General features: G+C 43.9%; 1 protein-coding gene across 10 annotated transcripts in view; it reads left to right on the top strand.

The window, feature by feature from the left end:
• meis2a (Meis homeobox 2a) overlaps positions 1-11,891 on the top strand; it is an 85,480-nt gene extending 73,589 nt beyond the window's left edge. For 5 of the 10 annotated variants that reach the window (XM_050061318.1, XM_050061314.1, XM_050061316.1 and 2 more), the window contains 3 exons: positions 4,326-4,384; positions 6,097-6,207; positions 9,964-11,891. In XM_050061318.1, the coding sequence (XP_049917275.1) occupies positions 4,326-4,384; positions 6,097-6,207; positions 9,964-10,271 (478 nt within the window). In that variant the 3' untranslated portion in view covers positions 10,272-11,891. Of the gene's footprint in view, positions 1-4,325; positions 4,385-6,096; positions 6,208-6,695; positions 6,795-9,963 lie in introns of all 10 variants that reach the window. The other 5 variants (XM_050061321.1, XM_050061322.1, XM_050061323.1 and 2 more) reach the window with 3 other exon arrangements.
• Positions 11,892-14,495: the final 2,604 nt, after the last annotated feature.

Raw genomic sequence — 14,495 nt, 5'->3', positions numbered from 1 at the left:
GATCCAGCCTAGTGGAGACCCCGTGTCAAGTGGACTCCTGCTGCCCTGGCTCCATCATTCATATCTGCCTGTTATTTGCCTCCGCGACCTGCACAGCCACAACACTCAGAGCGCCAGTAAACTTAGCGCTCTATGTCGTCACAGAACAGGGTTCTCGGGGCCCAGTCCCTCTACACCCCTCGCCCCTACCACTTAGCCTTTACTCCTTCGTTGACGTGTTTGTGTCTAGGAGTGAGGTGTCCCAATTCTTGTTGGGACAGAGGGGTAGGGCGAAGTGTGAGGGCTACATGGCCTTTTTCAGAAGCACACCTCAAACCAAGTGTTACAAGAACTTATCAGCAAGATGGCAAACAGACACACAAATGTATTTTCTTACAATAAGTATATTATCTTAGTTTAATGTTGTTTCAGTGTATTATGGTTCTTTTTTATGACAAGCATAATAAAATAAACCACTAGTATGTCGATGTCTCTGTAGCTAACTTGCTAGCTGGTACTGTGCAGTGTTCCTTTTTTATTTACTGACTTATTTCATCGATTGATAGCATAAAAGTTAAGTCGTGAACAAATCCTGCACGTCCTGACAACTGCAAAAGGAAGCCTATAGTCCTTGCAAGAGAAATGACCACAGCAGAGGACGGCATATTCTCAATGTCCGGCTGTGTTTACACAAACGCCTGCATACCGATGACTTATCAGGGTGTTGAAGGGTTGTCGCATTTGATTTGACCTCTACCCCTTGTGACTCTGTTCCGAAGTGCAAGATGGCCCTCGAAAATGAAGGGTAGGGGTAAAAATCTAAATATAAAATGAGATTGGGCCTCAATCTTTTATTGGCATAGACATGGAAACATTGAAGTAGCAGAGGACTTTTATTTTATAGATATTGTTTGATGCTCAAAGGTTCCTGGGGGTGGATCCCAAACCCCCTGTTTCATATATGTCCCCCAGTTTTGAAAAGCAGCCTTCGTCCTCGTCCACTGGACATATTGCATCGGTACGTACACATGTTTGTACACACGTGTCGCCATTTCAGGGTATGTCAGCGGGAAGTGCTACTGAAGGCCAATTGGCAGCAGCGTGTGAAGAATGCGTCGACATGCACATACACATATACTGACTGACCCCGTGCATACATATTCACATGCACGCTCCAACGCATTCTTAGCACTGCAAGAGCAGTTTTTGATATGCACCTTGAAAATGTGTTTAGGGCCTATTGGCTGGGAGAGAACCAGTCGCCCACGTTTAACAGCGGTGGACCGCTGCCCCCACCAGCCTGCTTTCTCCCGGGGTAATGTACACATTCTGAGCTGTATCCCGAGGAATGACCTCCACACGACCCCCTAACCTTGCCTTTAATTATTTGTTTGAAGACAGCATGGAGTTCCCATGCTGAGAGGTACTCTGTGTACTGTGTGTGCATGTGTGTGTGTTGGTGTTTCTGTGCTCTAACACTGAGCAGAGGCAGGCCATAATAAGCTAGACCACCAGATGTAGATAATAAAACATGGGGCTTTGGGTTGGAGGTTTTTTAGCCAGTGTCCCCTGTGAGCCTCCTGTGTTCTGGTTAGCCTACAGACACACTGGCGGTGGTTGTGGTCTTGTCCACGGTGTCGATGTGTAGATTTACAGCTTGCGCATATGTTTTAGCGAGTGGTTGGGAATTCTGTGTCCCTGTGGTCAACCTCTGTGTCTCTCTCAGGGCCTCGGGTCCTCAGATCCGTCCATCTATCTGTCCATCCCAGTTTGACTGGCCTTCATCTCTGGAGGATTCCTGGTTGTGTTGTTCTAAGCACACACCATTAGCAGCTCACGGGTCGAGGGAAAACAGTGTTATCAGGCCTGGCTCTGATAATCTCAATTGGCTTTACTCAGACTGATAAAAGGTGCTCTAAGGCCACGAGAGGGGCGCTTGGTCACCCCCCCACTCCCACCAGTGCACCGCATCGCCTCCTGGTTACTGTGGCAACTTGTGTAGAGTACAAAAACAGAGCCTGTGTGTGTGTGTGTGTGTGTGTGTGTGTGTGTGTGTGTGTGGGTGGTTGAGTGTGTGATATGGTGGTGGTTAGCCAATAGGGAATGTTGACAAGAAGCAGGTCCATCTCAGAAGCAGCTTGGAGGGAAAATATTTGAATACCCATATGTTTGTGTACGTGGCAATGAGCTGTTCTCATACTCAAAAATTACCATTTCAATGAGAGCCAATACCCTGATAGCTTAACATCCTCCTGTATACTTCATGTCATACATTTCCAGTAAGTAGTAGGAAAAACACAAGAGAGAAGAACGCTGTTTTTAAAGGAACATCTCAATTTTTAACAAAGTCTGAAAACAGCACTTTGATCTCACAGTGTACTCTCCAGTATATCGAGTGTTTCCTGGAAACCGTATGGGCAAATTTAGCACCTGGGAAGAACAGTCCTAATATTATGTGTTTATGGTTATGTCCCAGAATAGGTAAGAATGCACATGGTTGTGATTTTGAGCCCCTCGGTGCGTCGAGGAAGGGAGAAAGCAGGACATATATTTTCGCAGGCCTTGCTCTCTGAGCTTAAAGAAGGGAGTGTGATACCAGGAATGTCTTACTGTTTACTTGCTCAGCTGGTTTTGATGCTGGAAGCGTCTTCCTCTCTTAAGCACTGCAGGCATTTCTGACAGCATAGCTCTCTAAGAATGCTTTGTCCCCTTTGTTCCGTCGAAAAATTCTTTCACAGTTAATAAACCCTAATCCTCATTCCTCCCTTGAAATCACAAATCACGCATTACAATCATATAATTTCCAATCCAGCTCTCATTGGCACACCCCGCCTCCCTGCCTCCTCTTTCGTCCTCTCTCATTCTCATATGGATGCGTTTCATCTTTTGCTCTCAGGGGCCCGCGGCACCCCTGCGTACCTGCACTCTGGATGCCCCCTGGCAAATGAGCACCGCGTCTCTCTTTTCCCAACCGTGCATTTTGTACGTTTAACCATGTCACTTTGAGCCGGGCAGATTACAGGCGTTTAAGTTCATTGGAGAAGGTAAGGGCAGGTATCAGGGCTTCATGGGGGATTAGGAGCCCAAATTGGTTCCAGCTCTCCCTTCCTTCTAATGACCAGTTCTTTAGCCGTACTGATGGTGCCGTGGCCCGTACGTTAGAAGAGGGCGGTCTTTTTTTTTTTTCTTCTCCTCTGCTTTTTTGGAACCAGCAAAGGACTCCATGCTGGACAGCTCCAACGTGATTTGAAACCCCTCTTTAATATCAACCACATGGTGGTACCTGTAGTGCTAAGCCCACGCTACGTTTTTAGTATGTGAAAGTGAATGAGAGAAAGACGGAAAGAGAGAAAAGGGAGGTTAAAAAAAAAAAAAAGAAGAAGAAGAAAGACAGAAAGGTGGAGAGCTTGCTCGGCCTGAGTGGCCAGCTCGCGTTTGACACAGCCCAAGGCATCTCCATTCCAAGTTAAAAAGGTTGCCTCTGGCTGGCAGTCACCTCCAGATGACCTCCGGCTCTACACTGGAAAAGCCACAGGAGCAAGGCCGGCTGGGGAGGCTTTGTGGAGCTGCACTTATTCGCTGCTGTGGTGGTGATAAAACTTCAGACAGCCTAATTGATGGGCTCGCTGACATAACAATACCTTGTGAAAGCACGGAGTGGCCCATGCCTGGTCCTCATTTCTAGACAGCTGGAAGGGGAGCAGAACCCCCTACAATGCAGCCAGAGTGGGGGTCCCACAGAGGGGAAGGGTGGAGGTGGAGGTGGGGGGTGGAATGGTGGGGAGTAATGAAAGGAACCATTTGTATCCTGCACTTTGCTAACTTAGAGCTTACTTTGAAATTCCGATGGGTGATAACACTCCAGAAATAAAGCTGTTTTGAGGAAAGCGTAGACAGGATACTGTACACTATGTATAAAGTTGCTGCGTGCACCCGGCTGCAGGAGTGACTGTGAGAGACAGAGGGAAAGAGGGATGTGCCACTATGAGGGTTCTTCTGTGCCCAAGCTGCACTTAATACTTGAGGAATGTCTCCCTGGTGCCCATAGCAACCAAACGTAATCAAAAGCTTTATTAAAAGAGGGGGGAATAGATCATAAGGAACATTAAAAGTATCCCTCGCTGGGTTCCCAAGTCAGCACACAATTGCCCTTTTGTTTGTTGCTGTTTTGTTGCGAGCGCCTCTCTCAAGGACTCGGTGGCTAATGTTGCCATTAAGTCATGCAAAACTGTTTTGTCTTTGTGGTGGCTTGTGATGAATCTCTCTGTGTGTGAATGCAGGGTGATTTAACGTTTGTTTTTCTCCTCTCTTGTTTTTTTTTTTTTTCCTCTCTTCCTCTCTGCCAGGTTCATTAACGCCAGGAGAAGAATAGTACAGCCCATGATTGACCAGTCAAATCGAGCAGGTAAAAAAAAAAAAAAGAGAACAACCCAGCCAATGTACAGCAGCAGAGCTTCTCTCTCTCTTTCATTCCCCAGCATGAAGACACCCTTCCTAAATCCTTTACTGGCATGCACATCATGCCTGGAGCCCAGATTTTTTTAAGGGGGCACCATACACACACACACACACACACACACACACATCTCTTCCGCTCCCTCCTCTTCCTCTCATCCCATTTTCCATTTTCTGTATGAGATGCATTCAGCAGTGGTGCGGGCCGTTTGCTGATTGACTCTAATTGGAGATTTCCCAGTCTAAGTGGAGAGAGAGGTATATTAGCACTCTCTCTGTGAATTACTAATTGGACACAAGAGGAGTGCCAGAAATGCTAGCAGCAATTTATGAGTTATCCCACTTTTTTTTAAGCTGTTTTGTTTTTAATTTTTTTCAGAGTTAAGGGGGGGTTCCCTTCACTTATTCTGCTGCGTTTTTATTTTACTCCCTCAAGACTCACTGTACTGAATTCTGATATCAAGTAGTTACTCAGCACATTTTTAAAAATCAAGACTGTTACGTCGCTACTTGGTCAAATTTTCAGTTTGATATCAATTCATGTATTCTCAGTCATGAAACCTGCCCTTAGGAGGGGGACTGAGTTTAATGCGACGCCGCGATTAAATCAGATGTTTTGATTTAACGCCAGCACAGGCAGAGATTTTCATTTCTTTAAAACAGATTATGGTAAGCTTCATGTCGTTAATTGATAACACATTTATTTTCCCTATCTATTGTTGTCAGATTACAAAAAAAAGCACACACTCCAGAGTAGTAAACACGCCGCTCTGTGATCCCGTGGAATGATTCAGTCACCCTAAGCTTCATTGACTTTGGCATTACCAAAAAAGAAGCCGAGTAATTTGTCTCAGGGAGAGGGGGAAAAGCTGTTTCTGTTGATTAGCAAGACTTAAAAAAGGTCCCCACACACCAGGGTGGAGGTTGCTCAAAACTAACACAAGCCACGATTTAAAAAAAAAAAAACGAGACACACTTACAAATGTGGGTGACTCTTTTCCACGATGGCTGCACTCTTGCGTGGAATATTTGTCAGCGTGTAGCCGATGCGTGCCAATCAACAACCTCTTCAAAAACAGCATGACTAACAGCTCCCACTAATCTTTCACGAATTACAGATTATCCAAGATAATACTGTTATAGTCCTGCCATTCTACAGTCTCTGGAGAGCATTAGTTCATAAGGGCTAATAATAGACAAAACAGGATGCAAGCGAGCAAATTGATTGCTACTGTATCATTACAGATAATCAAATAAATCATTCAGAAGATTCAATAATGATCAATTAAAGCTGTATGTTATGTTTAGGAGGAGATGATGACTGACTTAAGTATTGACTGGGTGAAGGCACAAATTCTTCTCATCCTGTCAGACTGCATGCTTTCTTCTGAGAGAACAATGTATCTCCTGTGAGTGTGGTTTTGAATGACACTGGTGAGTGTGTGTGTGTGTGTGTGTGCTTGCATGCACGGGGACCTACTGTATGCGTGTTTGCATGCCACGTGTCAGTCAATGCAGTCCACAAACATGAGCACAATGTCTTACAGTATGTTTGGGCTGGAGCTGGGACAATTGCTGATTGTCTGGTGTGTTTTCTCTTCTTCTTCTTCCTCCCCCCCCATCCCCCTCCCTTTTTCATGTCCACGTTTTGACTACAATCAGGTTTTCTTCTTGATCCTTCAGTGAGCCAAGGAGCAGCGTACAGTCCAGAGGGCCAGCCGATGGGCAGCTTCGTGCTGGACGGTCAGCAACACATGGGGATCCGACCAGCTGGTAAGCCCAGTCCACCTCTCCTCTTCCTCCTCCGTCCCTTCGTTCATGCCTGCTGCACCAGACACCAGTTTCACCCTCGGTTATCGCACAGCTGATCAACACTGATCCTCTTGTCTGTGGCATGAGATTTAGTCACCTCGGCACGGAGCAGGTCCCCGAGTCAGCCACGTACACCTAATACTAACTACCCAACCACAATAACACTTCTCTTTAAAAGTCCCCAGACTGTCTGCTGCCTGTCTTGCTTGTTTTTCTTTCTCTAACCCAACACATCTGGGAAAATCCCTCACAAATAACCATAACAAAGGGGTCTGTGGGATGCAATGCAAAATAAAATCTTACTCCACTTCTTTGAATCTTTCACCTCCCCTCTCCCTAATCATTTCCCTTTTTAACCAACCTCCTCTTCTCTATCAGTGGTTCTCCTCTGACCTCTCTGTGATCCAAACTCCTGCTGACTCTTTTCTGGCGTTATCTTCTCTTTCTAGGGCCTATGAGTGGAATGGGGATGAATATGGGCATGGATGGGCAATGGCACTACATGTAACCTCCATCTTGTAAAGCAAAACGCAAAGAAAAAGGGGGAAGTAAGTACTGGGCTCTTTTCCTTGTTTTTTTCTTACACCTTGGGGCTGTGGGTTTTATTTTTCTCACCCACGATTCACTTCACCAGCACTACCCCTTCATACCCTGGCTATGATTCTACAGTAAGCCCCTACTCCCTAGCATCAAACTATGAACCAGCATGCATGGCTGTTTCAGCAAGATGCTTTAAGAGGAAGAAGGAGGGGGGTCGCAGTAGCCAAGAATGAATTAAAGACTTGGGAAAACGGGGGGAACCGTCCTGGGATAGAGAGGACCCGTCGACTTGTGGCGCCAGACAACAGGAACAACAACAACAAGAAGAAGAGGGAAGAAACAACCTGGCATGGCATGCACAGATTTATTTATCACAACAGCACCATCGCTCTCCTCATCCCGGACAGCCAATGCAAATGTTGGACATTTAGGGAAAAAATAACATCTCCTGGGGAAGGGGGCTGACGGGGAGAAATTAAGCAGGCTCCAGTGAAGCGATAAAGAAGGAGAAGTGAAACTGTCCTCCGAGTGACATAAATCTGTCTGGCGAAGGATTGATGCCCAAATTATCTTATATGCAAAGACGGGAACACCGCAGTACATTACGGTCCCTGAGCGAGATATACGGGCCGTGGGTGACATGGCCGATCCTTCACTGGGGGTTTGGTTTGAGCTGTGTAAAGGGAGGAATGAGCATGAGGGGGGGGCTGTGTGTTTTGATTATTTTTTACTGGAGGGAGACGATTTAAGGGGGGGCGGGGGCCAGTGACTAGCCTGACCTGAGACTCACAGACAAGAGCAGGGAGACATTGAGATAAATTTATAAGGTTGTAGACACAAGCATGACTGCATCTAAAAGAGAGGGGATCTCTTTCACACATACAGATACAGTCTCTCTGTGGCGCAGTCTCTCTGTCTCTCTCACACACACACGCACACACACAATCCCTGTACAGCTAAATGGCGGCAGTCTGATTAAGCTGGCCATTCCGCCTCCCGCTAGTGCCACAGTGCTGACATTTGAAAAATCAAGACATATCACATCCCAAAGGCGGCAGGGCAGAAGAGATTTTATTTTAACACCTAAACTCCCTTGCCCAATGAGGCACAATATAATAACACTTACCTTGATTAAAAGAACCCTTTATATGTAAATGGAGACTGGATTTTCCAAAGGGTCACAGCGGCAATTCTGCCGACAGAGATCATTTCACCCCTCTAGTCCTTCCTCTACGGCTCCCTCTCTCCCTCTCCTCCGTCTCTCGCTCGTTGTCTCTCATCCCCTCCTGTCTTTGCTAATGGCAGCGGGGAGAGAAAAAAAAAAAATCAGGAAGCAATGTTCCCTAAAACAGCCACACAGAGACAACATTTGCTCAGGTTGGCTAATTCTTAATATAGGGCTATATAATTTTGAGACTATTTAATTACGTAACATACTTTATGCTTCATGACCAATTACATTAATAGCTTAATACAGAGGAATATTATCCTCTCTTGATTTGATTACACAGCCACACAATATGGTATATTTGGTACTTAATTATGGCCAGCCATTGAGCAGGACCGCTGTGCCATAACAGAAGTGCACAGGCAGCCAGGGGGAGGCAGGCATGCAGAGATGGAGGGAGAGATGGAGAGGCAGAGAGGCCCCAGTCTGTCCCCAGTTATTGTCTTCAGATGGTTTTACCACTCTTGTTAATAAAGGAGGGGGGTCTCAGATCTACTTAACGGAATGACTGCAGCTTACAAGACTGGAGATTACCAGCTTACAGTGTCAAAAACATCTGCTGGGCCTTTTAACAGGAGCTGCTCTAGGTTACGTGGAGGTGAGGGCACCCATCATACCCCGACACCCCGGATGATTTATTTATTTTATGACCCCAGTAGTGAGGTTTTAAGAGACCTGCTCTGACAAACATGTGCATTTCAAATGAACTGACATGGAAAGGGAGTATTAGAAAATGGCACAGCTTTCAACCAATGAGACTGGTCATTAATCTTGGCCTTTGCTGTCCCCTTTTTTTTCTTTCTTCCCCTCTCTCTCCTTTCTGTCCTCCTCCTTCTCCTCCTCCTCTTCCCCTCACCGGGGCCCTCCAGTGTAATTTCTTAATTGCAGTGTACTAAGGTGGAGGAATGCAGAGAGTGAGCATGCCTAGTGACCTTGCGGCGACCTCTCCCCTCCTATTACAGCTTCTAATCCCCCAGGGGTTCACATTACAAAGCAGGTCGGCCCAGACCCAATCCCAGACCCAGGCCCCCTGGCTCCAGTAGGGGACCCCCTGCTCTCATTCGCCTCTCCCCAAGGTCCGGGCCTCTGGACCAGCCATGTTCCCATACTCCAGTCCCAGGCTTCCAGGAACACCCCCCCCACACACACACACACATCTTACTTTTTTTTCTTTCTGATTACAACAAACAGCCGTGTGAAAAGCCAAACAGTGGCACTGCTGAGCCAGCTCTGTGTCCTGGGTCCTGTCACAGTGTGAGAGGTGCCAGCATGCTGAGGCCTCCACACATATGAAGTGGAATCCATCTTAAAGGGGCATCAATACACCCCACCTGCCTTCCCTTTCTTTCCTCCTCCTTTTATCCTTTCCAAAACCCACACTCGGTGCATTTAAGAGCAGCGTTTTGCTTAAATTTCCTCATTCAGTTGTGGAAACGAGACTGTCTGTCTCGGTGATACAGTAAACTGACTCCTAAATTATTTAATAACTTCTTTAAGGGATTCTAAATCAAATATGTTCACAGAGGCTGGTCCCCCCCGCGAGAGCACGAGCGCCTGTTCGGTTTGTCACTTAAGTCAGCTGGGGAATTGACTGTTCCACTTGTAAAAGTATTAGCACTTCTCCACATCAATACGGCTGGTTGGTTTTCTCCACATCCTCCAGGACTGCAGTGTCTGTGGACGACTGAGGATCATTTTCCAACCTGAGACCTGACCACAACGCTATTGGGCATTGTAAACCACTCACCATAGCCTAAAATAGCCTTGCGCAATAATGTCTCTCTTTGACTCGTCGAGGCTGAGAGCGCTGTAGTCACGGACGCAGTGTCGTAAAATCCGCTCAGCCCTTTGTTGTTGTGTTTAAATTGAATTAAGGCCTGTTGATGGAGAAGAGAGATTTTATGATGGAGTGTGTGAATTCACGTCTTTTTTTTTTTTGTGTTCTCCAGGTCTGCCAGGCCTGCCAGGGGAGTACGTACCTCAGAGCGGTCCTATGGGCATGAGCATGGCCCCACCCACTTACACCAACCCTCATCAGATGACCTCCCACCCCTCCCAGCTCCGACACGGACCCCCTCTCCACGCGTACCTGCCCGACCACCCCCACCACCCTCATCACCACCCCCACCACGCCATGCTGATGCATGGAGGACCCTCGTCGCACCCAGGAATGACCATGTCTGCACAGAGACCCCCCTTGCTCACTCCCATTGACCCCAGTACTGGAGGACAAGGCCTGGACATCCACGCCCAATAGTATAAGGGAACTTTGCTACCAAGACAACAGCAGCTACAAGAAAACAGTTTCACCAACAACAAAAAAAAAGAAAGAAAGCAGCAGCCCACAATAAATCCTATTTTGAGACTATTTTTAAGAATAAAAAGCCGAACCCTTTTGACCAGAATTTGACACTAAAGAAACAGAATTCCAGACGAGCTGTGATAATTTTTCTTTTTCATTTTCTTTTTTTTTTTTTCTTTTTTTTTCTTTTTAGACTTGTCAATTTTGTTACTTTCATCCAAAACGGAGGACCAAGCTGACAAGAACACTTTGTAAAGTCTTGGGCTTTTGGTAAAGATCAACGAAAGGATGTTTTGACGTACACGTGTGCAAAGAACGGACAAGACGCGCACACGCACTCCAGAAACACACACACACACACACACACACACACACACACACACACACACACACACACACACACACTTTTTTCGCACACTCTCACTCACACGCCATCATAAACATGTTCAGTACACTTTCATGTGACGCGCTCAAACGCTTCTAAAATAAAAATCACTCTGGAAGATTTAAAAAAAAAAAAAAGAAACAACAGAAAGACTCCAAGAGTTATAACTACTGTAGTATAAAAAGTATAGATAAATAAGTTAAAACTTGTGCATTTTTCGTTGATCACATGGTTTATGTTTCCTGAGCTAGTTTTAGAATTAAAGGTTAACCTTTTTTCTCTCTCACACTGTGTGTGCTCCTTCCTGGAGGAGAAACTGTCTCGCAGCACAGCACTATAAAAGAAAAAAAAAACAAGAAGATGGAACATCTCAAACCATAGAGGGCAATCAGGTCCTGTCCCCCATAAGAACAGGGCATGATGGGAAAAGGCTGCTAAATGACACCGGATCTCTCCAGAAGATTCAGTTTGAACATTTGTCATGCCCCTCTCTCTTTTTCTTTTGGTTCATGAATGAATGTTGCCCTGTAGGTTTTAAAGGAAAAAAGTTCTTTGTTTGAATTGCCCAAGCACTGGATTGTGTTGGTTTTATACATTTTTATTTTAATATTATTTTATTTTTTTGTACCCTGGACTCTCGTCGGTCAGAGCCTATTGAAGGAAGCTTAATAGTGGAAAAGCAACATCCTACGGCGCTTCTTTTATCCGCGGATCAACACTCTTGCCATAAGGACAATACTGACACAAACGTTGATTCTGCGGCACTGGAGAAGCATTTGACGGTTGATGCACCAAAAAACCCTAAAACTAAAAAAAACAAAAAAAGGAAAAAAAAAACTTAAATTATGAACTCAATGCTTTTTGGGGGGGGGATAAAAGCTGAGAGAATATTGTAACAAACTTCGTACAGAGTTCAGTCTATTAATTGTTTCATGTTAGATATTCTATGTGTTTACCTCAATTGAAAAAGAATGTTTTTGCTAGTTTCAGATCTGCTGTGGCATTGATATTGTATGTCCATGAATTCCTTCCTTTTTCAGCACGTGTTCCTCACTAGATGATAAGATGCCGTCTCCCTTAAGCTTTGTCAAAAATACATTAAATACTTGTATGAGGACTGTGACGTAATGTTTAAAAGGTGTTCAGTCACAAATGCTGTAATAAATATTTCATTTTTGATTTTTGTTAGATTTTTGTGTGATTAACTGTGTTATAAACAAAATCTTTATCCACATTATTTGCATTTTAGTAGCACAAAGATTATTTTATCTTTCAGAGAATGTGTTTCGGGTGCGCTGTTGCTTTAGGTTTTAATTTTATTTCTGCAAATGGTCAAAAAACAACGAAAAAGAAAAGGCAGTAAAATACCCACTTTATTTGCTTGTTTTAAGCAAGCTGCCCATTTAGTTATTGAAAGCCCTCTTTGAAAATGAAATATATGACGCCATAACAATTTATTTAGGCACACAAATGCATCCTCTAAATGATAAATAACTGTCAGATGCAAATGGGGGGTACAAATTACACAGCACCATAGTTGTAGAGCAAAAGAAACTGTCAGCAGTGACGTGATGGTCAATTAAAAATAAAAATAAAAAATCTCAACAGTAGCCTCCAGCTTTTACACACTAGGCACAAAAAATGGCAGAAAAAACAAAAATCAATTACATTTCCTGATCATTTAATTAAATGAAAAATATCAAAATTTGCTGTTTAAAGGAATAAATACAAATAAATAATTATTTATTTATTTAAATATTAAATATTTATTATTTAAAAATATTTTTAAAAATATTTCTGCCTGTATAAAATGAAGGCTAACCTTTAATCTGGAATTTAAAAAGTTGATTTACTTGAGATGGATTCACCCTTCACTCTTTCCCTGGCGTTCAAACAATAGAGCGTGGATGTGTCCCCAGTGTAATTGCTCCTACAGTGAGAAAGCACCATGGCTGGCCCTCTCTGTCTCACTCTCTCTCTCTCTGTGAGTGTGTGTTACTGTGGCTCTGCTCCTTTCTGCCGTTTTGCAGCGCCGCCTGTCGGCCACACGTGGCACCGCCGTCCAGGAGCACACAGATGGGCTTTGATAGGCTATCTCCCTCTCTCTCTTCTCTTATTTCTTTTCTGCCTGTGTTCGCCCGCGGCCATCCAAGTCATAGCCTTAAACCAGAAATGACAACATCACTTGGGCTGAAATATTTTCTGCCCTTCACACAGAAGTTTTAAACCTCTGCTGTGTCCGACTGCAGGCCTTAAATATTTTTTATCCTTCACTTTTTTTCCTTATTTTTTTGTTTTTTAAAAACACTGCTTATAACTGATTTAATTTTAAGTGTGAATCAACAAATATAATCCGCAGCATAAACTATAATAATAATAAAATTAATATAGTGTGTGAATATTTTATTATTTGCATTTAATGCAGTAAAACAAGCTGCACTGGCTGGAATTTTCGTTTATAAATACAGTTACTTATTATTATTATTATTATTATTATTATTATTATCATGTGGCCGATTTTTGTTTAATTGCACAAATTAGTTGAGAATAAAAAATCTGACGTTGCTCTATATATGGCGTAACCATTTATTTAGCCATTTATTAATTTACAATTAATTTAAACTATTGTAAATTGGTATTAAATTCTTTTTAGGCCTATTTGTGTATTTAATTTAACTGTTATAGTTTGTATTTTCCTGTTTAAAAAAGCAACAAAAAAATGAAGGAAATCAGAATTACTTATGTGTGTTACAGCTAAATATTTCCAGTATAATTCCCGGCATTTTTAAATCATAAAACTAATATAAAGTTTATTTTTTGATTTATTAAAATTCCTATGTGTCGCCCGCTGATGGTTATTTTGGTGTGAATGTCTCTCAGGTTGTTCTAATGTCATTCCGGACACACTACCTGCACAGTTCATGTTTGTTTAACAGTCACTGTGCACACGCGTAAAGGATGTTAAGGCCTTAACCAGGCTGAGGGAAAAATAATGTCCATATTTACTGGTTTTTACACCAGTCTGCTTAATGTTGCATCTTCCTCTTCTTCCTCTCAACTATTCAAAACCCCTAAAAGTCCCTTTTTTGTTTTTCTGGCGCTCCATTATTCTGTGGATAAAACGGAAGGAAGAAGCCCTCCGTTTTGTGCGGAGATTATCAGATGAAAAAGAGAGAAAACGTGAGGATTACTGTGGATGGAGAGGATTTTAATATTAATAGTTTTTTTCTTTTCTTTGCTCCCCCTCTCTCCCCCTCCTCCTTTCCTCCTCCTCCTCCTCTTCCTCCCCCCCTCTTCTTCCCCGATGAGACAGAAGGTAGATTGCCTCTGCTGCTTTCCTTTTGCCGATTCGGTGTGACAGGGATGATGGATGATCCAGCCGAGCTAAACAACTCCTCCCCTTCATCTCCTCCCTGTCAAAGCCAGTCCGGGCTGCTGCTGCAGGAATAAAATAAGGAATATATTCCCTCTGCACTGCTGCACAATGCAGCCCGCTCCTGTGGAAGGGAAGACGCCCGTGCAACAATATTAAAAGTCCACACACACAGTTTACCCTGCAAGAAACACACTGTGTGCGCGCGTGTGTGCGCGCAACATGTTAATAATGCTTATGTTATTGGCTCCTCTGCAGAGCTTGTGGTAAAGTGTGTGATCTGAGAGAAGGGGACCGCAAATATGTATTTTTAGACACACAAGTGCATCTGCTGGCAGCGAGGGAGAGAGAGAAAAGTTTCTGCTTTTGTTTTTCTTCCAAATTGCTGATTTGGATAGTGGTCATAAAAATGGACGCGCAC

This window comes from Epinephelus moara, chromosome 14 (genome assembly GCF_006386435.1).
Source record: "Epinephelus moara isolate mb chromosome 14, YSFRI_EMoa_1.0, whole genome shotgun sequence".
Classification (NCBI taxonomy): domain Eukaryota; kingdom Metazoa; phylum Chordata; class Actinopteri; order Perciformes; family Serranidae; genus Epinephelus; species Epinephelus moara.
Note: the sequence above shows the minus strand (reverse complement) of the source record. Positions and strands in the feature narration are given on the sequence as shown.